We start from the raw sequence: 23,735 nt of genomic DNA on the forward strand, positions 1-23,735 counted from the left end.
TTTGAATAAAAAGTGAAAAAAATACTCAGAGTAAACATACAGAAATATATGAGAAACCGTAATGATTTCCATTTGGCATTTTATTGGCTCTCACATAAGGCTTCCACAGACACAAATGCAGAAAATAAGAAAAACCGACATGTCTGGATTGAAAAAAAAAGTGGAAAAATAATGAGAACATAGATGCTGGTTGTGGGTAATGATGAGTCTAAATGTGGGGGCTAACCGCTCCAAAAAAACATGTGTGCTCGCTCTGTTAAGCGCCCTGTAAAAGCATATGCCAAGGGAGGGTACTGCAACAAACCACGACCCAGGATCCCACCAGCTTTTCATCCAGCCATCTGCGTCTGAGGCTTGGTTTGTGTTTTCTATTTATTTATCAAAAACACTGAACAGTCAGCCCTTAAATGTAACCCAAGCAGGGATGATTGATGCTCTTTTTCTGCAGCACTCTGTTTCACTTTCAGACTGTTGCAAACATTCACACCTGGGAGCTGCTAACGTCAACCGCAGTATTTTTTTTTTTTTTTTACTGAGGAGTGTCAGTGAAGCAAGGGGAGATGAAGTCTAAATGCACTCATCGAACTGGGAGATGAATGTTTTTCTCCTGTCAGGTTTTCCCCGTATGGCGTGGCATTTAAAATTGCAAACATTTGAACATGTCTCGTCAGCCCCATAAAAATAAAAGTATCTTCTGTTTTTCACCAGACAAGGGACTCAGATGAGACTCTTTTACACACTTGACATAATGAAAACTACTTTAAAGCTTCAGTAGGGAGAAATCTGAAAAAAAGCAAGTCCTTCAAGTGCTTCAAACTCCCAAATATAGTCAAGCTAATTCTACATTCATTTGAGGCTTCACTAGACATTTTAAAACTGCCCTTCCATGCTGCTGTCTTCTGGGGACTTTGTGGCTTTTTTTTTTTACCGTCTTATCAGATCTTTGTCAAAAACCTGTGATTGGCTAAAATTTCCCATCAATAGCTAGGTTTTCTAAAGCCTGAAAAAGGAATCAAGAGAAGGTGCAGAAGTCAAGTTTCCTCTCAGTCCACTTTGACTGCAATATGCAAAAAGCTTATTATGGAATTTTCACTCAATGATCTAAAACAAATATTGCGTATCCCAGCTTTAAAGCATTTTTTGTACCAATTCCAAACCATATTATACATAAAAGCAACATGACACTGGCTGTAATCTTTACCACAGGAGCTTATATATTGTATATATGAAATACCCCCAAAGAAGAATAATTAAGATTAATTGTTTTTGCAATTTATAGTATAGTAATTATTTTTTTAAGTGAATTTCTATGATTTTGTTGCAATTTTATGCCTTTTCATGGTGATTTTTTGCATGTTTTTGTGGAGATTTTACTATTTTATGTTGTGATGTTGTTGGTTTTTGAGATTTTGTTGGGGTTTTTTGGTAATTTTGTGTCATTTGTGGAAATTTCGTGACTTTTTTGGAGATTTTTGTTAGTAATTTTGGGTCTTTTGCAGGGAATATTTGTGTCTTGCAAAGAGTTTTCTTATTTTTTAGTGTGTTTCTATGATTTTGTTGCAATTTTATGCCTTTTGGTGGTGATTTTGTGTGTTTGTGTGGAGATTTCATTACTTTGTGTTGTGATGCTGCATCTGTTTTTTAAGCTTTTGTTAGGTTTTTTGTAATTTTGAGTCTTTTGTGGAAATTTCATGACTTTGTTGTTAAAAAACATACACTACCAGTCAAAAGTCTGGACACACCTTCTTATTCAATGCTTTCTATTCATTTGTATTATTACAAACATTATACATCGTATACATTGTATATTAATACTGAAGATTCACACTTTGTTTACAACATGATTCCATATGTATTCTTTTATAGTTTTGATGTCTTCAATATTTTTGACTGGTAGTGTATCTGTAATTGTATCAAATTTCTGACAACATTTAAAAAATTTAAGGTATAACTATAAAATAAAAAAGCCATTCTCTAGCCCATTTAGCCTACATATAAAACTGCTGAAAACTGTTTAGTCATAGTTGCTCCTCCTCGCATCCCTCTCCCTCCTAAATGAGCCGGAAGTGCCAAGAATCCCAGTAATTCTGTTGATAGTAAGCGATCTACCGCCGCTGCTGTGTAATCCGTGAGTCACTACCACAGAGACCACTAACTTGACTCATAACTTCAGCGATCGTGCTCCGTGCATGAAAAAAACGACACCCACAGAGCCTTGACCCCTGTTAGCATGTGTTATGGGATGTGTTATCATGTGTGGTCCCTGTTGGTCGGACACTTCTGACACCGGTGATTGTACGGTTACGGGATGTTTCCTTGAAGGTGCCTGAGTCACAGTTTGATTTGCTGCAGACGCACAGCAGAGATAAAAAAAGTGATGGTAAAAGAGAAGAGAAGAGAAGAGAAGAGAAGAGAAAGTGACCTATTCGTTGAGCAGAGGAGAGGTTATCTGTGACAGCTGGAGAGACAGAACTGGGCCAGGTGTGTGTTAACTCTCTCCTGCTGCTTTTCTCATTAAAAATATCACAGAGGAAAAGATATATTGAACAAGTAGTGAGAGAGAAAATAGAAGGTGGAGGGAAAGATGCAGAAGAAAGGATAGGAGAAAAAAGCATATGACAATGAAAGAGTTGGGAGGGGGGTTTAGCGTGAAGGTGGGAGGTGGAGAGGTGGTGAAGGTCAAAGGAAAATAGCAGTAAGTGAGTTGGAGGGGGTTGGAATAAGAGAAAGGCTCCAGTCAGGAGAGACAGAAAAAAGGACTCAGAGAAGGAATGCTGGGAATGGGAAAGAGCAGAAAGACAGTGACAGCAGACGGAGTGGAAAACAGAGTTGCTGGGACGATGTGAAAAGGAGGGATTGAAGGAGGATAAAGGAAGGAGAGAAGAGCAGGCTAAAGAAAACAGAGCAGACAGAGAGGCCGCTGACAGACGGCTGAAGAGAGACAAATGGTGGAAGTCTGAGGTGGAGGTAACGATGATCCACTTTGAAAACATTCAAAACATCACGTGTGTGTCTTTTTGTGAAGGTGTGTACATCTCCACACTGACCTACCATAACCTTTACCTATTAGCATCATCAGTGTGGATGATTCAGACACTGTACTCTGGTAAAAAAAAGTTCATAAATGACTTTTGGAATGGGGCCCTTAGATTAGATTTTTGAATCTTTATTGCACAAGAAAAGTTTCACACCACTCATCTCTCTAGAGTAGTTGTGAAGAATGCCAGCAGTCTGTTAGCTTAGTATAGCACAAAGAAAACCTGCCATGCTTTATACAGAAAGTTTAAAACAATCATAAGAGTACCCTGCCAGTTATTATAGCACTCCTAAAGCATTCTCCGTTGATAAAACTAGAAAAGCACTCAGAGAGCGTAGTACTCCACCAAAACAGTTCATTCCTCCATATGGCATTGTCAGAAATGCAGTATTTAATATAGATGTACCCACAAACAGCACAGGCGTGTGTTATGCATGTGTATGTTATGTACGGATACAGAATTAGTGACCTAAATATGTAGCGGTTGGCGGGAATTGATGGGACTCAGAAACACCCCCACAATTTAATCAGTTGTTCCTTGTATCATTTCTGACAGATAAGTCCGCAGCTCTCTTTGTAGTAGGATCACAATCATGTGATCGTCAGCAGGCAGCTGACGTAGCGTGTAGTTGTTGTCATAGTTACAGTGATACAGTGCTGCTATCTCGCAATGATACAGAAATCTTTAACAAATCCATGGATCCAGACTATAAGCTGCATCACTGCCAAAATCTAATCACTTGGTCCTTGTGTCATTTCTGACCTTCCCTGAAAATTTCATCCAAATCCGTTGGTCCACTTCTGAGTAATGTTGCACACAGATAGACAGACAGACAGACAGACAGACAGACAGACAGACAGACAGACAGACAGACAGACAGACAGACAGACAGACAAACCAACGCTGATCGTCACATAACTCCGTCATGTTCCTTGGCAGAGTAATAAAGGATCAAAAATGATACAGCTGAACCAGAGGTATATATATTTACACACATTATTCATCCTTGTCAAAACCTGAGGTTAAACATTACCCATAATTCAACTCGATCACAGTTCAGTCAGCGATGTGAGCGTGTCATACTGACAGCAGCTCGCCTTGAGCCTCTATCCTCAAGCAGAGATGCAGAGCAGGTTACAGACCTCAATTCTTTCTCTCTGCTTGCATTTTCAGGTCTGTTTCTGTGTCTTTTCCCTGGTTTCTGGTTTGAATACATGCAGCTGAATTAGTCCATTATTACAACTTGTGATTGTGTAGTATGGAGTGGTTTAAATCCTTGATTATGCTCCCTTGTGGATGTGCACATGGCCAGTTGTAGATGTGTAGATGTTGGTATTACACTACTATACAAGGACTGTGTTCCATATATGTGCAGTAGGTAGCATCTCCGTGTTCTGTGCATGAACGTGAACTGCCAAACATGCACAGTACAGCCAACATCTGCAGGGGGATCTGCTCAGACTCTTGGGCAGATGACAAAATTTACATTCCATCGACCCTAACAGACCCTTGTGTACTCGCAGATGTGGAAATTGCAACACTAGCCTTACAGCGTTTGAGCAGAGTCGTAAGTGAGCAGGTGTGCTCGGGCTGCAGCAAGTTGGATGTGCTGGGTGTAGAAAGAGATGCCATGTCCAGGCATCCTAAAGGAGGCAAAGATGTGGAGCTACATCGAAGTTATCTTAACGCATGATGGGATTATAGTCATGGACAAAAACGTCTAAATATGTAGCTGATGATGAGTGTTTTGGGTTTAATTATGCCATGAGAGGACATCAAGAGAGAACATTAGTATCAGATATAGTGTATAACCCAAAATATAAAGGAAAAATGTTCCTCTAATGCATGCATCTCCGAGTCCGCCTTTCTTCTTCTATGACATTAAACAACAAACAAGTGAACCGTCCCTCTCTTGGATCATTTAACAAGGCTACCTTTGAACTAAGTGAAGGCCTGCAGCGAGTGTGTGGGTGCATGTGTGCATTATGGTAGTGCAGAAGCAGCCTTCGCATGAGAGCAGGATATAACTTTCTTTAGCGCACATAGACTCATGTATTTTTTCCCTGCATCCAATCAGTGCCCTGATGCCTCACACACATAAGAGACAGTTAAAAACATGAGAGAAACCTCAGAATGTGATGGGACAATAACAGGGAGCCTTAGTTTGTTTTAATCTCAGTTATTTATTGAATTGTAGAGCCTCGGGTGATTCATATTATTACGAAGCCTCAGACAGGTGCAATGGAAAATGTCAAGACAATTATTTCATTCAAGGACAACTTTAGAAACTTAAAGAAGATATTCAGATTTTCTAAGTCATGGTAAACATAAATGACTCATCCATCCTGGAATTTCTCTTGAGTGTTTGCTCCGCCAAGGAATGCGGCGGAGTTATGTGACGATCGGCGTAGGTTTGTCCGTCTGTTTGTCTGTTTGTCTGTGTGCAACGTTACTCAAAAACTGAATAATGGATTTGGATGAAATTTTCAGGGAAGGTCAGAAATGACACAAGGACCAAGTGATTAGATTTTGGCAGTGATGCAGCTTATAGTCTGGATCCATCAGCTGCCTGCTGACGATCACATGACTGTGATCCCACTACAAATCCACCGCTGTGGACTTATCGGGACTTATCCATCGGAAATGATACAATGACTGAGCAGCCTTGGTGGAGTACTGCGCTCTCTGAGAGTTCTTTTCTTGCTTTTCCTGCACCTCTACCATACATTTAAACTTGTTTTGCTGTGAGACTTATTTTTCTGGCTGTTTTGGAGGGAACACTATGACTGTACTTCCAGGGGAGGGTATTTTTAACCGGTGTGGCTGTACTGTAAACACCAGCCGCTCTGTGTGTTCTCACTCCAAGATTTAAACACCACGGCCGACAGCAGACTCCCAGCGGCACGGAAGGCAATGAAATACTGTGTGTAAGACAAAAAGCACAGAAACAGCTAGGGAAAGAGAGCGTTGGAAAGCATAATATTGTCTCAAATATTTTCCCAATTTCGACCCAAAGGTCAATAAGAAATCTCAGCAGTGTGGGGGGAATGCTGCAGGAGTGGACCAATGTAAAAAATGCGAGCGAATCCCATCAGCAGCAGTTATTCAGCTGCAGCATATGCTAAGATGATCAGATTTTCTTTGACATTTCTAGGCTTAATTTGATAATCTTATGGTTCAAAATCATGTGTTAGACCAAAAATCACTGCCATGTTTCCAACTTGGATCATGCGGCGCGAGCTGGGGCGCACTCCCCTGTTAACACATTATTTCTGATTGGCTGAGCAGACCGCAGACTTGTTGACCTTCAGCTGCGATGCTGCCACAGTCGCAGCGGCGAACTCCTGCAGAGCAGCAGCGAGAGCATTCTGACAAAAAGCTGCAGCAACAAACACGGGCTGCATTCTTTTGCATGTAAGTAATTTTAACCCGGGCAATTTTCGTGTCATCTCGCCTGTCATTTCATACCAAAGCTGCGGTTTCTTTTTCAAAAATGTAATTTAGAATGAATCAAAGTCACTTTAATCTCGTCACGGAGAGCTTGAAGGAGTCAGTCGCTGACCCTGTTGGCTGGAAGATGTGCAAATATAGCAGCGCCGCTCATCCTGCTCGTTAGCATTCACACCTCCTTCACAACTTCTCTTCCAGATATGGAGTTCGGCACACGGCGAGTGAGACCACCCATGACTAGAACGCATTCAAACACCCCCCTAGAACTAGTCTCACCCAGCCTCCCTCCCTCCCTCCCTCCCTCCCTCCCTCCCTCTGCTGGAACAAGGTGGCCCCCTGTGTTCTCTCTGTTATTGTCAGAGACACTGGAGGAGGAAGAGCTGAATGAGAAAGTCAGAGAGAGCACACTTTGACCATTAACCTCCTGGAGAGAAGCATGACTATACCACTGCTCAGGTTCTTCATAGATTCATTTGGCCACTGCAAGGCTACTGGATCCTGAAAGTGAGGCTTTGTAGACAAATTATCTAATATTCCACACATTTCCCATTCATGCCCCCTTTTATATCACACGAAAGACTGCATCATAGCAGATGCAGATATCATCATAATGAAGCTAATGGATACAAATCCTGATCACAAAGGGTTTCGATTGCAGTATTAAGTGCTTTTTTTAAAAAAAAAAATCTGAGTGAATAATTTTATGTGCAAGTTGCATTTTCCTGTAAATATTAGGCCCATTTTTCTTTTATTCATCACATAAACAGGATTAGTGGTGACACATGACAAATAAAAGCCTGTCAACTGCTTGTTTGCTTAATGGAATATTAGCAGATTCCATTTCTGTGCACGCTAACACAGCTACTATGGGGGGAAAACCCTCCACATAGACAAGAGGAGGAAGAGAGTGGTGCTAAAAGCAGAAAAGAGGACAGCGTCAGGCCCACCCAGAGACACAGGGAGGTGTGTTTACATTCTACTCACTCACTCAAACTCACTGGACCCCGGCATTATTCCCTACAGCGCTCCACCTTACTTTCCTTGCTTTGAACCCACCCATATTGTTGCCTAGAGGTTTGTCAGGAACGGAGCAGGAGATGCGCCAAATTAAAAGAAATATACAACAGATCCTGATGATTGAGCTCAGGCCTCGGTGTACACACCGCACACACCGCATCAACAGGATGTTTTCTGTTCCCTAAGTGGGTGAGTGTGTCTGGCACTCGTCTGCACTTCCGGCAAACACTTGTGTGTATTTTCCAGGATAACATTTCAGGCACATCAGAGGCCAGCAAAAATAGCAGCCTGTAACGGTCACAGCTTGTGTATACAACGAGCCGCATTGCTGAGACAAAGACACCACATTCAGTGCGACTATGGTGGGGCTGTCAGGGTGCACTCACAGCAGATACCTTTACAATCAGTTTACAGTAGGTTTTTGTGGGATTCCCAAAGCACATTTATTCTTCAGTTCCTTTCAGCACTGACCTCTCTGGTAAAAGTCATGGACATTATCTGCTATTAACGGATATAACTGAATTCAAATGAAGCTGTAAGACAACATTTGCTGAGAAATACAAAGGTGTGAACAGACATATCTTTAGATAAATCTCATGAGCTCCCACGCAATTCTTCAAGGATGAATAAAGATAAATTCAATCGACATCATTTCTTCTTCTCCCCGCAGAAGATTTAATAAAAGAGCGTGATGCAATTTTCAGTTTTACCTCAAAAAGAACTCCAAATTACCCTCTAAATAAGTCCCTGGGCTGTGTGATTTGGACAACTGCCAAAACTCTTGATGCACAAGATAATTCCCTATCAGTGGTGGCGACGCTGACACTTCATTAAAGCCGAGTCGACTCAGATAAGCTCTTCCTTCCAGCCTGTCATCCCGCTGTGCCACAGGCAGTGACTGATGTGAACTGTCAGCAGACAGTACAGCAGCAACAGCAAACATCTTCCCTTGTTCCCGTCTCCATCGTGGAGGCTGAATGGGAGTCCTTGACAGGCCAAAATCATACATAGATTAAGATTTGAGGCCTTGGAGGAGTGCAGGTGTTGCACAACACCACCTGTTAATGTCTGTGAGATGAACATTAGTTCTGGGAGTCCATGGCTGCGCAGGAAGCCAAAATACAAAATAAAGTAAAGGCTGCCAAATTGGCTCATATTGGATATATGATGCCATTAAGGATGCATCTTTCAGGAGGCAGAATTTTTAGTTATTTCAGAACAGAAGGCACCAAGAAAAAAGTACAGCAGGTTCTCAGCGTGGTGCTGAAGGTCCTTCTGATGAAAAAGCAACCAGCAGCACCATCAGCAGTAATTATAACTTTACAATCTGTTGTCACTTGAGAACTTTAGTACAAATAGTTACATCCATTAAACATTATACACTACCGTTCAAAAGCTTGGGGTCACTTAGAAATGTCCTTAGTTTTTGAAAGAAAAGCAGTTTTTTCATTGAAGATAACATTAAATGAATGATAAATCCAGTCCAGACATTGTTAATGTGGTAAATGACTATTCTAGCTGGAAACAGCTGATTTTTAATGGAATATCTCCATAGAGGTACAGAGGAACATTTCCAGCAACCATCACTCCTGTGTTCTAATGCTACATTGTGTTAGCTAATGGTGTTGAAAGGCTAATTGATGATTAGAAAACCCTTGTGCAGTTATGTTAGCACATGAATAAAAGTGGGAGTTTTCATGGAAAACATGAAGTTGCCTGTTTGACCCCAAACGTTTGAACGATAGTGTATATCCTGATTATGTCTCCCATCTCCAAAAATTCCCATACAGCTAAACTTTATCTTTGATTATGTTTTGTGGAAGCATATTTTCTGCCAGATTATGTTTCTTTGTGATGTGTTGCAAACATGTTTTAAATCAACATATCTTTGCCATTTATTTTATGCTTTACTGTTATTGATTTTCAGCCAACCAATAATATTTTCAATGAGCTGGGAGTCATTTTCAAACTTCGAAGTTGTGAAATTGTATAATTTTACCCAAAAAATTTGTTATTTTTCTAAACCTAACCAAGTAATTTTCGTACCTAAACTTAACCGAGCCTCGAACCAGCAGTTAGATTCTTGATTCCAACCTCTAACCCACAGGGTGATATTTTCCTCAATCTAACCATTATTGTGCCTAAACTGAAAGAAAGAGTGAGCAATGAATGGGAGGAAATAACAAGTTAAAATGAAACTTAAATCTATGAATAATGGTCAACTCTGATCTACTGGGTGAACATCCTGTTACTGACTTATGCCTCCATCCTCCCATCCTACCGCCTCACGTGGACGTTGTGACTCCTTCAAATGGAAATTATCCTACTATGTCACAGTCTTACCTTACAGACAGGAAATATATTTCACAATGTAAATGTAAATGTAGCTTAGCTGTATCAGAGTATATTAGGGAGACAATGTCGGATTAAGTACATTTAGTCAAACATTAAAGAAATATTCTGATAGTCTTGTTTCATTTCAGGGACAAAATGACAATATGTTCAGAAAACCATGATTTCCATGGTGTCTGTCTGTGCATGTGCTTCACATGGACGCTAACAAACAGCAACTGTCTGCACAGACTTGCAAAAACAACTTGAGGACACTCCTCTGAAATTAGGTGGAGTCGATTGTGTGGCAGATCCGCCTGCGATTATCCGTCGCACAATAAATACAGACTGAATTAATGCAGCTGAGATTAGCCTCAACCGAAACTGAACAGCATCCAAAATTAACCTTGTCTGGAAAGCTTAATTGTGCCCTTTACACACCATTAGACAGCCCAGAAGCAACAGTTGTGTGCCGGCTCTCGCAGATGGAGCCTGACTGCAGCAGTCATCCAGTAAACTCTGACACTTCTTTTCCCATATCTGTTAAATGATATAAACTTCTCAACCCAAACACAGCGAAGGGCCTCCAGCTTCAGGCTGGATTTGTTCGAGGGGAGCTTGTCTTAAGATTCGCTTGGGTTTCCTCCTCGGCTTTCCTCAAAACAACATCAGGCTGCTGTCTTCTGCAAACAACACAAAGAAAAAAAATCCCTTCTTCCTCTCTGCTTAGCGCTTAACCCTCCTGTTTATTTTTCTAGCACTTTTGTCATGCTCATTCTGCATGAGTTGGAGTTTTTGTCAGGGAACTGTGATGCTGAGTCTGGTTTTTCTGGCTGCTTATAATTTGAGGGATCAAGGATCTTATTACACTGTTATGCTTACTGCATGACAGCAACAATAAACTAACACACAGGTGATTATTGACGTGTCTTGTGTCAAATCCTCGTTTTAATAACCTCATGACTGACCTGGAAGGTGGAATTTTCAACCACGAGTAGCTGAAATGTTGAAAAATAGATCCCACTTTGGGAAACACCCCCCAGGTGAGGATGGGTTTGACCTCGGGCAAACAAGCCAACACATGCTGGCACTATTGTATATATGGAGGTGAGGGATGCATTTGCACAAACAAGCATGCAGTCATGCTTTGCACATGTGCACACACACAATCCTACACTTGATCCCGTCTGATAATAGGACTCCAAACCAAACAAGGAGTGCTGGTTAACGTGAAGGAGTAATGACAGCGTTTACTCCACCTTCTCTAGTTTTTTCCCCCTGAAAGCCTGGAGAGTAAAGCTCTTAAGGAACTACACAACACAATTAGACAGACTAATTACCCCCTCCATACCACCCATTCCTTACCGACACTGACAGGCTGGGGCAGGCAGCAGATTTCTGCCTGCCTACGAGCCTCCAATAGTATGGTTGCACATTTCAAGCAATTTAGCCGATGCTCAGTCCATTAGAGGGTCAAGTCCTGCAAACCACCAACAATAAGGAGAGCAAAGGGCAGAGGTAAAGCACACATGCAGCATATCTGTTGCAGAAGAGCGTGACATAAACGGAGTGCTAAATAAATCAAAGACACAAACACACAAGCTTGAGTAGGAAAAGGTGGAGAAATGTCAGCCTTTGATGAGAAATGGAGTCACTTTTAATGGACCAAACGTGAGTTTTCAAGAATCCAGTTGCGCTAACAAGCTGAAAGTCAAGCTGAAGTTGCCGGTTCAGCAGCAGGTTAATGATGAAACACCCGCCGCCCCCCTTCGGAGTCACCCTGCAGGCGATTTGGACTCAGTCACAGACACGCTGGGAGGATTTAAAGGCAGGGGAGAGCTGACCCGCACTTTGATGTCTCCGGCCCATGTTTCCTCTGTGTCACGAGGAAAATCAGCAGCTTTGTTCAGCATCACAAGTCTGAGAGGATCGGGGTTAGGGAGACTGCTTTCTTTCTTCTATGTGTGTCAGGAAGTCCTGTAACGGTAGAACGAAACGACGGCTGGAGGAGGAAGGAGAGGGGATCAACTGGCCAAACAGGAAAGCTTCAGTTTGTGCTCTGACAGCTCTGGATGTGGGATGGGCCGAGGAGCTGCTCGAACTGTTTGGCGGGGAGTTTTGAAAACTCCTTCCTCTGAGATCAACTCCGCCTTCTGTGTTGCAGCCTGAGAAAGCGAGCCAAGCGATTTTGCATGAAGGAGAGAACTTGGCACGGATTAGGTTCAGTATGGTGAACCACTTAACAGCAATCTCCGTGCATTTATTAAACCATATGCAACATTTTGACACTCGCTGGGGGTAATCTAGCTGAAATATTACCCTTCATGGGAGACAGAATGGAGACAGAGTACTCTGGTCATGTTCTCCTAATCTTTGGGGCTTCTCAGGTAGCACCTATTACTGCAGCCACGGTTCACTACCCAGGTAGGGATCTTAATAGTCCTGAATGAACACCTGAATGCACACAGTTGAACCCCTTCCCTCCTCTTTGCCACTGACACACATGCACTGATTTGTACGCACAGACTAAATGGGCAGCAGGATGAGGTAATATCCTACCAGCGATGCATTACTCATCTAGTTTCCCCCCGAGCTGATGACCAGAATCCAGCGACATCATCCCACCGTAGCGCACATGACTCATCGCTGTGCGCTCACAGAACAGACACCTGCTCACACCAGCAGCAGGAAAGACAGCATGACAGACACAGAGAAAGAGAGTCCTACAAGCCTGACACTGCCGCCTCTTTCATCGCTGACACCTGTGGAGTGTCACTATGCTGCCTGCGCTCACAGATGCATCAGACAGACTCAGCAGGAGTCAGTCCAGCTCCACTAACCTTGCAGATCTTGCTCTCCTCTGTCTCGGCTCTGGATTTCCCCTCAGGTGTCTTCTTCTCCTGCTGGTACTCAGACTTGATTGACAGCTGGCAGGAGAGCCCCGGGGTGCCCTCGCTCGCCCTGAGCTCCTGCTGCCGGGCCATGTAGCCCTGCGAGGTGGCCGCCCTGACCGCACTGGGGATGGGGAGAGCAGTGTGCACCGGCTTGGTGCCCACCGCCGAGGGTTGCCTGAGCTTGGAAGCTACGCCAACTACCGGCATGGTACTTCCCAGGCAACAAAAATAACAACACAGGAGTGGGAGTGAGGTCCAAAAAGAACTGTGATGAAAGGGAATCAAGTCTGCAGGGTCTCCTACTGATGTCTGGCACAAGAAGGGAAGGGAAAAAGTAAAAATAAAAAAAGAAAGAAAAGAAAAAGAAAAAGAAAACAGCAGCTGCCTCTCAGACTGAGAGGAAAGCAACTGCGCTCATTCTGTAGCCTACAGCAAGCAGGACTCTCAGAAACTGAGAAGCCTTCTCCTTCCTCCCATTCACTCCCTCCTCCATCTCCTCCCACAAGCAACACTGCTCCCTCCCCTTCCTCACTCTCTCTGCCTCTCTCACTGTCAGAAGTGGACCACAAAGGCAGCCAAAACAGTTCAAGGGGGCGTGAACTCCTCTGGAAGGTAGAACCGGCATTCGGCAAAACCGTGATTATAGAGACCTGGTCGTGTGTGTGTGTGTGTGTGTGTGTGTGTGTGTGTCTCGTCTACACAACTGTCAAAACAGCTCTTTCTGTGTCCTTCTTCTCATACTAACGATGAACACTAGAAATAGACGTTCTCTCTTTCTGTCTACATCTGGAGCTGCCCCTCCCGTTGATGAGAAAAATAGTAAAAATGTGAGAGGGGAAAAAGCCCTGAGAGTTATACATAATGAGGAAACCTAAAAACAGAACATTTAAAAGTTGACATCGGAAAGGGAGAATTCCTCTATGAGCAGCCGTTGGAAACAGTTACGGTTGGATTAGTGAGAAAAAAAACTTTCAACCAGGTAGCGAAGCTTTGTTCTCACTCAACCTGTTACTCACTTGTTCCTTTTATTTTGGTTTCCCTGAATGGAAACAATGAATCTAACAAATCAGCATCAACATCATCAGGGGCAAAAATGCTGCAAAAATATATCTACTCACATTTAAACTATTTTTTTCATTAATATTTATAATTACATGAAGCAGTCACACTTTTTCTTTTTCAGTGTTTATATTCATGACTCACTTTTAGTAAGAGACACATCTGAAGCTAGAAATTTGCCCACAGTGGCTGGAAACCTTTGGTCAAATGCACACACAGACTGAGGTGAAGTTTAAATCTGTCTACTATACACTACCATTCAAAAGTTTGAGGTCACCCAGACAAAACTCACACTTTTATTCATTTGCAAATATAACTGCACAAGGGTTTTCTAATCATCAATTAGCCTTTCAACACCATTAGCTAACACAATGTAGCATTAGAACACAGGAGTGATGGTTGCTGGAAATGTTCCTCTGTACCTCTATGGAGATATTCCATTAAAAATCAGCCGTTTCCAGCTAGAATAGTCATTTACCACATTAACAATGTCTAGACTGGATTTATCATTCATTTAATGTTATCTTCATTGAAAAAAAAATGCTTTTCTTTCAAAATTAAGGACATTTCTAAGTGACCCCGAGCTTTTGAATGATAGTGTATAAGACAGTATGCAGAAGTTGGTAAATGTTTTTAGAAGGGGGTACACTTTCAAAAGTGAATATGTTATTTATCTGTTAACTTCAATGTGACAAACAGAGATAAGTGTAGCAAACAGACAAAGAAAAACTGATTTAAATGAATGCCATGCCTTTAATGCTGCATCTATTCTCCTCTGGCACTTGAACGTAGTGTTTTTAAGTACTTGGCAGATGAGTTGTTCCAAACATCCCAGAGATCTAAGTTGCTTCTGTCTTCTTATGCAATCGCAGACTGACTGCATGATGTTGAGATCAGGCCTCTAGGTCTACACCTGCTGCAGTACTTTATGTTCTTTTAGTCGCTGAAGTCACTGCAGCTCTTGACTGGCTTCATGTTTGAGGACTTTCTCATGGTGCAGAATGCATTTGGGACTAATCATGTACCTCCTTGAGGGTCTTGCATGATCAATAGGAATCTAAACATCTAAACTGCCTTAAAGTTTTCAACACATTATGTATTTAAATGCATCCAATATGGTAATACCTTCAAACTAAGAGTTGACTGGTATGTGTTTGTTTTCTTAGTACTCAATGAGACCAATAACTGATATGTAGAACCAATATATATAAAAGTAAAAATGAAAAGCTTACCTTGATTTATTTATGTTTTACATATTTAATTAAAAGATAAACTTCAACAATAATTCTTCAGTGTTGGCAGTTTTTTTTTCTGCTGTGTGACCATTACAGCTCCATCAGAGAGAAAGTAATGTATTTCTAATTTAATTTATTTAAAAAGAAACAATAATTGGAGAAATTCTGAACATCGGTGTGATAATCTTCCGGGTTGATAATTTGTTGATCCCTAATTTTTTTTTAAAAAAAGCCTTTGTCAGATCAGTGAATAGTGTCAGAAAACCCTTTTCTACTATGTCACAGTCTTACCGTTTGGAGACTTAATACATTTCTTGTATGTGATTGCAGTTTAGTATGGTACTACTGATTATTGGATATAGTTTGCCATAATGTACAGTTGGCAGATGACTACTAAAGAGCTAGCATCAGTCACTGAAAACCTACTAGACAACGCTTAATACAATGTCTGAATATAATTGACAAATACTATCACTGTGGAAAAATATCAAAAACTGGAAATAGTCAAGAAAGACTATGATGCAGCAACTGCTAGAATTGGCCACAAAACTGTTTTCAGGCTGATTGTAATAAGAAACAGAGGCAGCATCAGTGTCCAGTGAATATCGGTGATGTGAACTGCAGGAGGCTGACAAACCACAGCACAAAAAACCCACATTTTTATTCCCCTTTAAAAAAAAAAATGACCCCAGCATTCTAGAATATTAGATATTAAGTGTCTCCAAGTGTTTCCTCATGATTGTCTTGTATTGTTTAAAGCTTTGTTCTCCAGCCAGATGGTTTCAGCAAGAGTTTAGTGTTACAGTGTATTAATTGAGTGTAGTTTGTAACACAACAGAGAGGACAAACAGCAGGGTTAATGCAGGACAGATCAAAATCTGCGTGTGAGGGATTTCTTCAAAGACTACAACTGTTTGCAGCTTTGGGACTGTATCAAAAGTGATGTTGGTTAGTGACAGACAGATGAGCTACGCTACATTTGGACTGCATTAAGAAGACACAATATGACATGTAATTTTTTCCCCCCTTCTCTAAAGGATCAGTGAGGGACATAAAAGGGAGTGAAAGTTTCATACGGAAAAGGCTGCATCTGGTTCAGGTTAGGGAGGCGAGGAGATGTGCTGGAGTCAGAGGGGCACGTTGTGGTGTCAGGGCAAACCGGAACTTTTTAACACGCTGTTGTCCAATAAAAAGAGCAGAGGGAAGGGAGGGAAAGCAAACACAGGACTTGTCCCACAAATGTGACTCTACCATACCACGAAAATCATCACATCTAAAAGGTGTTGTCCCCCATCAGGCCTCCGTGAGTCTGAACTCTGACTTGTACAACAGGAACTTCAAATCTAAGGAGAAGAAATGCCTTGTAGGAGCCTGTTAAGACTGGTCTGATTATTTTACACACCGCTGCTTCCTCTTCTACTCACTTTCGTACAGCTTCAGTGCTTTTGACAGTCAATTGCCTTAATAGGGACGCTGCTTCCCCCAGCCCAGAATAGCACCAGCTACTCCAACATGTTTCCAATCATGCACCAGGGGCTATCATGACAAGCTTAAAACAACAGGATACCACGTGAATGAGTGGCACGAGTCCAAGTCCGAGTCTGACTGCTGCTGCCTGCCTAGTTGCACGAATTGGAGCTCACTTGGCGGGCGTTCAACTTCCCAGGACGGCCTGGAACAGTCGGGAAACCCGTCTCTGACGAGGTCTCTTCCCGGGAGCGCTGAGCCGAAACAAGCTCACACCAAAACCTCAGAGAGATCTTAAGAAAACCTCTCGCTTTCCCCCGTTTTTTCCTCGGTTTCTGGAGATAATCACCTTACGCTGCAAAAATAACGTCCCAGTGGGAGTAAGAGCGTCTCGGCTACCTGCAGGTAAAAAGGCCGCTGCTGTAATATAGTGCTGAAAGTTCCTCATTCAACAAGAGTGAAATGTTCCAAAATCAACATCAGCGAAGCAGTTCTCAGGTTAACTTCCATCCTTGCACACCAAGTCGGGCAGGTCAGCGCCCTGATGTTTGGCTACCAGAGCCAACCGCTTCTCTAAAAATAGAGTAACAGCCAACTACAGTATGTCAAGGCTGAAAAATGGAGAGATGTTGGGGAGAAAAAGGATATTAAATGCCCATATTTTATGATAAATTGCTCAAGTTTTTAAAAAATCTTTCAGTAATATTTCAAAATAAGCGGGAGTGAGACTGTAAAACAAAGAGCTGTACCCCAGACCACCAGATGAGCTTGTCTTTGTCAACACACCACTGAGGAATTTCAATCAAAATGGAGTCAGAACAAGGTCACAACCAAGTTTAGAGAGAGACCAGGGCAAACCTAATTAATCATTATGTATTCAAGGCCAAGCTTAACATAAGCAGTAGACAAAGTGCATACGTGTCTCCCAAAATAAGGTCAGTAATGGCACTGAAAAGGATGTATCTTTTTGTATATAGATTCACTAATATCTCAGAATCCATCTGTTCCATGTGTAGGATTAAGACCTATTAACCCTGATGTTAGACGTTCGTGGGTTTTTATGAGCAGAATGCTTTAAATTGTGATACTGAACATAAGCCACACATAAAAAGTAATAATATAAAAGCCATTTGTTGGATACTAAATACTGTATTTTTATACAGTATAAGAACATTTAAGGCTGGTCTAGATCCCTATGAATGATCAATTGTTTCCCCTCAGGAAGAGTAAATAGGCCAAATCTCATGGCAGCAACTGTGATATTGCATGCCGCTCTGATTTCCATCTTGCCTGTGTGCGTTGAGTTGAGTCACTTTCAACTTTGACCTTCCTCCCCTGTGAAACAATAACTGTCTGTAAGGTGATCCAAAAAGCAGCATGTGATGCAGTCAAACCCTTTCTGAGCCCTATGCTTAAATCTATCTTCTTCTTGTAATGGGGATGACTGGTTGTAGCTACTTTGGTCTTTCAAGACACAACCTTTAGTGGAATGCTTTTTTTTTTTTTTTTTTTTTGCCTGGTTAACAGGTCTATATAATATTTTTTATACACTGGAGGACACATCATGTGCAAAAATCAGCAATCAACACCATGACCAAGCATTTCCACCATGAAACTGCAGTGTACTGATGACAAAAACACAGATTCACACAGGTTTCATACGTAACAAACTTAAGGAACCAATCCTCCCCACTTTAAACACGGGACTTCCTGTATTCTTGTTCTTCTTCAAGATCAGTTTCTGGCTCTACCACCCATAGCTAAATAACTCTAACAGTAAAACTTGTCATTAGGAAGCATACAATAATTTTACAGTGTTTGAGCAGAGCCATGGGTGAGCTGGTGTGCTCAAGCTACAACCAGTAGTGAAGGGTTGGTTGTAGACTTTATAGATCTGCCCATTATAAAGAAAGCAACAGTGCAGGGTTACAGTTGAGCCATTTTAAAGCAGCAAAGGATTATTTTTATGGAAAAGAGACCTCTAAATATGTAACTTTGATTCATGAAAATGAGTTTTTAGTGGTTCCATCAATGACCAGAGAGGGACTTTAAATTAAACACATAATTCACACCCTTGTTTTGTCTACCAAACTTGCCAGAGCTTTCCCAAAACCTAGTGCTTGCTAGCGATATAAATCAATGCAACACTTCACCTGTGCACTGTGCTGTGAGACCTCTTCACAGTGAGCACATCTTACACTGCCAAGACTGCACTTCACTGGAGCCATATTCATTTATATGTGCAGTCTAGGGCCAGTGTTATACATTCCATGTTCATGAGCACGTAACCATGCACATGACGCAATTTTTGCCTCTGCCAGTCCCAATGCAGCCCAAAGTTTGTGTCCAAGTAGCGACTATGCTACAAGGGCAGTAGTGTGTACGTGCAGAATATGTAGATTCTGACCTGCTCAACATGTATGGAATGGAATCCTCCAAACAGACTAGAAAGTAGGATAATAATAACTGTGCGTCTGTGGTGTCTGCAGCTGTCTGTGTGCATGTCCGCAAGTTAGTAAAATCAAAGCTTGAAGATGAAGACAAATGCTTTTTCCCAAAAACTGAAGTTAACCTCTTGTTAAAAGCCTTTTCTTTTGGCTCAGACATCAAAAAGACTTCACCGCACCTAAATATGAGATCCAGTGACTATGTGTAGGCTGCTCAGCAAAGCTTCCCTATTTGAGGTTTCAGGCAAAACCACCGCTAAATATCTTGTGGAGAAAGAGAGTGCATTCTGGCTGAGAGGAGGCAGAAGGTGGAGGTGGAAGGCGAGGAGGGAGGAATGAAAGCTGGGAGGTTGACTGTATTAACCATGTCCACACTATGAGCTGCAGCTGAAGGCAGCTTGGTGGTATTATTCCACACTTGCTGCACTCCAATAGGCAGCTTCTGACACAATAATTCAGCACTTTGAGTTGTCGGGTACACTCAGTCCTCCTCTTACATGTGCTTCAACATGTAGTTTCAGTTTTTAACCAGTAGGTGTTCTGGTAAAATACACTGCCTGTCCAAGAAAAAAGTTGTCACTTGGATTTAACTAAGCAAATAGATAAGATCCTTCCATTGGATAATTACTGCAGTGATGAATATGTTTCAGCTGCAACAACTTATTTAACCCTAGCTGATGTAATGAGAAGCTTCTTATTTCTTAAACAATCATGTTGGAAGACATATCCTGTGGTCATGGAAAGGATGTTAATTTGTCTCAGAAGAGTCAAACTGAAGCAAAGAAAACAGCTAAGGAGATTTCTGAAACTACTAAAATCAAGTTAAGAACAGTCCAATGCACTGTTAGAACCTGAAGGATAGTGGTGAACCATCATGTTTGAGGAAGAAATGTGATCGGAACAAACCCTTAGATGATCGTAGGAAATCAACAGTAGAACTCAAGGCTATGTTTAATAGTGAAAGTAAGAGCATTTCTACACACACAATGTGAAGGGAAGTCAAAGGATTGGGACCAAACAGCTGTAGCTCTAAGAAAACCACTGATCAGTGAAGCTAATCAGAAAAACAGGTTTCAATTTGCTCGGTAGCATAAAGATTGGACTCTGGAGTAATGAAAGAAGGTCATGTAGTCTGATGAGTCCAGATTTACCCTGTTCCAAAGTGATGGGTACATCAGGGTAAGAAGAGAGGCAGATGAAGTGATGCCCTCATCATGTCTAGTGCCTACCAGCCTGTGGGGGTTTAGGGTTATGATCTGGGGTTGGTCAGGTTCAGCAACATTATGTTCCCAAAGAATGAGGTCAGCTGACTACCTGAATATACTGAATGACCAGGTCTGTCCATCAGTAGAGTTTTTCTCTCTGATGGTATGGACATGTTCCAAGACGATGATGCCAGGATTCATGGGGCTCACATTTCAATTCAAGAGGAGCAAGGAGCATGAGAAATCATTTTCACACGTGGATTGGCCTCCACAGAGTCCAGACCTCGACCCACTGAGAATCTCTGGGATGTGCTGGAGAAGACTTTGTCCAACTCCTCCTTCATCAATACAAGATCTTGGTAAAAAGTTAATGCAACTCTGGATAGGAGTAAATGTGGTGATATTGCAGAAACTTATCCAAATGATGCCACAGCAAATGTGTGTCATTATCAGAGCTCAAGGCGGTCCAGTGAAATATTAGAGTGTGCAACTTTTTTTTTTTTTTTGGACAGACAGTATATATATCCTTGCAAAATGTACGAGTTTGCTGCCACTTTTGTGATGTTCACGTCAATGTTCTGTTGATTGGCTGCTGTTGGAAAACAAAACAAGTCTAAAAGTGTTTCAGTCAGTAGGAATAACAGATATTTCTGGCTTTTGGAATCAGTTAAGTGATGTGTTTATTATCTGTTCCAGGCGATGGGCGGATGGTTGGTAACCTGCGCTGGTTGTTGTATGTGTATGTGGTTTACATGAAAGATGCCGCCCAGGGCCACATGACGTCAGAACTGAGGCTGCACTGTGGCTGTGAAAACAAACACGTGGGGGTGCTGGAGATAAGAGAGGGTCAAACACCTTCCACCCAACCGCCACAAACACACGCTGAATTTAAACACATCCCCCACAGGGAGGGTAGATAGATAGTCACGCACCTGGTCCTGTCAGCACCGTGAGTGATATCAGTCAACCGCACGTCAGACAACATGGAAAATAAAACAAACACACACTGGCGCTGGCACACACACTCAACAAAGAAGTGTCGGAACATATGGAGGCATGTAGAGCGGTTCAGTGAACGCAGGCATGTGCCATGAACATACATCAAGCATGAGGACACAAACATACATTCACTTTCATCCTCACTGCTTCAGGATCCACACACAGATTCCTGCTCCTCAGTCAACCTTTGGCTTCTCCACAGTCAACCGCCCACGCAAAAACACACACATTCAACCAACAACAATGAAGCATCATGGGAAAACGCTGCTTATTTCCCACATCCTCGAGTTCACAGCGCAGATCTTCATATTCGGCTCTGAACTGCTGCCCGGATCAAATGTTTCCAATCATTTTTTAATATGAACTCCAGATGTAAACAATGTAATAACAACATGACGTGACTATGCAACTGTGTGGAAGGAAAATCGAAATCACACGAATCGAAGTGAAGCCCCTCATTATCTTTATCATTTAAACATTCAAAAGAGCATGTGTGTAAGTAGCGTCAATGTCTTGTTTCTTGCCTGGATTAACCTTTGACTGTGCTGCACTGTATCATACACAAATAATGGTAAATGGACTGTGTCAATATATAGCACATTTCTACTTTAGCAGTACTCACAGCACTTCACAATGCTTTCGATTCACTCATTCACATACACTACTATTCAACAGTGTGGGGTCATCCAGACTATTTTCTGGGTGACCCTAAACTTTTGAATGGTAGCATATATGTCCTCCATATACTGTTGTGTTGCTCATCTATTATAATGCATCATATTTTACTGCATGTTTCATGTATAAATGCTTGATCTGCAAAGTAAACAGCAACCACGGTGGTCAGACAATATCAAAATGTATTTCTCTACTAGAGTACGGAGAAATGTACTGGAATATAGATGTAAAGTAACAGAAAGTGGAAACACAAAGTACTCTAACACAGTACAGTTTTTTAGCAGATGTCGTCCTTCTGCCACTGGAAGACAAAGACTTCAGCATGTTCTCTACTACAGTGATCTAAAGCAGTGATGAAATGACAAATTAAACAAACAATTTACTGAGTAAATACTCACACAGTGGACTGCATTTTCGAATGAAATTCTCTTTGAAGACAATGAACTCCTATCTATCACACTGACGAGTTTAAACTCAAATAACACATGTTGTCTGAGCTCATCACACAGTATGTTTCACAGGTTTACTCCTGGTACGCACAGTAAGCTGTGACTAGAAAAGTAAAACTGAGTGTAATTACTCACAAGATTGAAATAATTAAAGAAAACAAAAGCTGTACGCTGAGTAAATGTGCTGAACACTGCTGGTGTAGGTGCTTGTTCTACAGCACTATTTAATCTACACAGCTCAGTTCTTCTGTGTCCTCAATAGCTCGTGTAAAATATAAAGCCTTTGAGGTTTTGGGCAGGGAGTGGGCACATTTGAGGGATGGTGGAATGTGAAAAATGCCCTGTTCCAGAGCTGCAGTTATAAACAAGACATTAAGTGCACGTTTGATTAATTAAAAGTAATTAAGGCTTCCTGAATTCCTCTCTTGGCCGTGCTGTTTGAATTGCCATGTGGTGGGCTAACAGCTCTGCTACAGCGACTCAAAGGAGGCATGTGGATCGACTCTGGCAGCAGGATTTCCCTCAGCACTTGGCTCGGGACAATTCTGGCTCTTCCTGTTCCTCCAGTCTAGTGATGCTTTCACTTGCTTTCCTGTTCACTTGTCTTTTACCTCCACATACCACACTCACTTGCTCATTCACTCTGTTTGTCTCTTGCCCTTTCATTCACAATTTGCCACTAAACCTTTGACTTCTCACCTCTACACATGAATATACGTAATAAATTAGTTGCCCCTCGCTCATATCCAATAAGTTTAAGTTTTTATTACTCATTCATGCATATGCGCTCATATTTAGTCACCTGTTCATTTATGTACTCCTTAATTTGCTTTCTTACTGGTTAATTCTAACTCAGCTTTGTATGCATTTGCTCAGTCTCTCAGCCAATGACCTGAATGCTCTTCCTTGCTTTCTCTCACCATCTCACTTGGGTATTGTCTCCTCCCGTTGCTCCATCTTCCTCTGAAGCAATGATATCAAAGTCCCCTGTCTCATGTTACTGAATGGATTGTGCTGGTCATGTAATACACTTCTGGGGTCAGAGTTTGGATCCAGATTTATGGCAAGAATGTTGGGGAATGCGGAGAGAGTCACTGACACTAGTTTTGATTTCCATCCCATTGTGTTGTAGGAGTGAAAACAAAACAACATACATCATTCCTGCACTATGACACACAGGGAAAGTGAAGGAGGAGAAGGCCAGAACAATACATCACTTTAATGTAGCTTCTCCTACATATTGGGATGCTTCTAATGGCTGGTAACTGCTCTCAGGCTTTTCAATGACAAGCTTATATTACAAAGTGAAGGTCTACCATATAAAAACATACTCAGGGTGGCATTTTTTAGCAGCAGAGTACCGGTGATAGTCAGCATTTACACATAATGACAAGTGCTCTCAAACCTTCCATCACAAAAACATCACTTTGTTGTCCAAATCCTAAACTTTCCTCACTTCCCCTTGGCAA

The 23,735-nt window shown here is 41.8% G+C and overlaps 1 protein-coding gene across 19 annotated transcripts in view; it reads right to left on the reverse strand.

Annotated features, from left to right (window-relative positions):
* nav3 (neuron navigator 3) overlaps positions 1–23,735 on the reverse strand; it is a 534,705-nt gene that overhangs the window by 223,347 nt on the left and 287,623 nt on the right. For 13 of the 19 annotated variants that reach the window (XM_055006835.1, XM_055006851.1, XM_055006843.1 and 10 more), the window contains exon 1: positions 12,677–13,165. The exons of 3 other annotated variants lie outside the window; for them this stretch is intronic. In XM_055006835.1, coding sequence (XP_054862810.1) covers positions 12,677–12,937 — 261 coding nt within the window. In that variant the 5' untranslated portion in view covers positions 12,938–13,165. Of the gene's footprint in view, positions 1–12,676; positions 13,166–23,735 lie in introns of those variants that run through there. 3 more of the 19 variants (XM_055006840.1, XM_055006833.1, XM_055006832.1) reach the window with 1 other exon arrangement.

Source organism: Amphiprion ocellaris, chromosome 21 (genome assembly GCF_022539595.1).
Source record: "Amphiprion ocellaris isolate individual 3 ecotype Okinawa chromosome 21, ASM2253959v1, whole genome shotgun sequence".
Taxonomy (NCBI): domain Eukaryota; kingdom Metazoa; phylum Chordata; class Actinopteri; family Pomacentridae; genus Amphiprion; species Amphiprion ocellaris.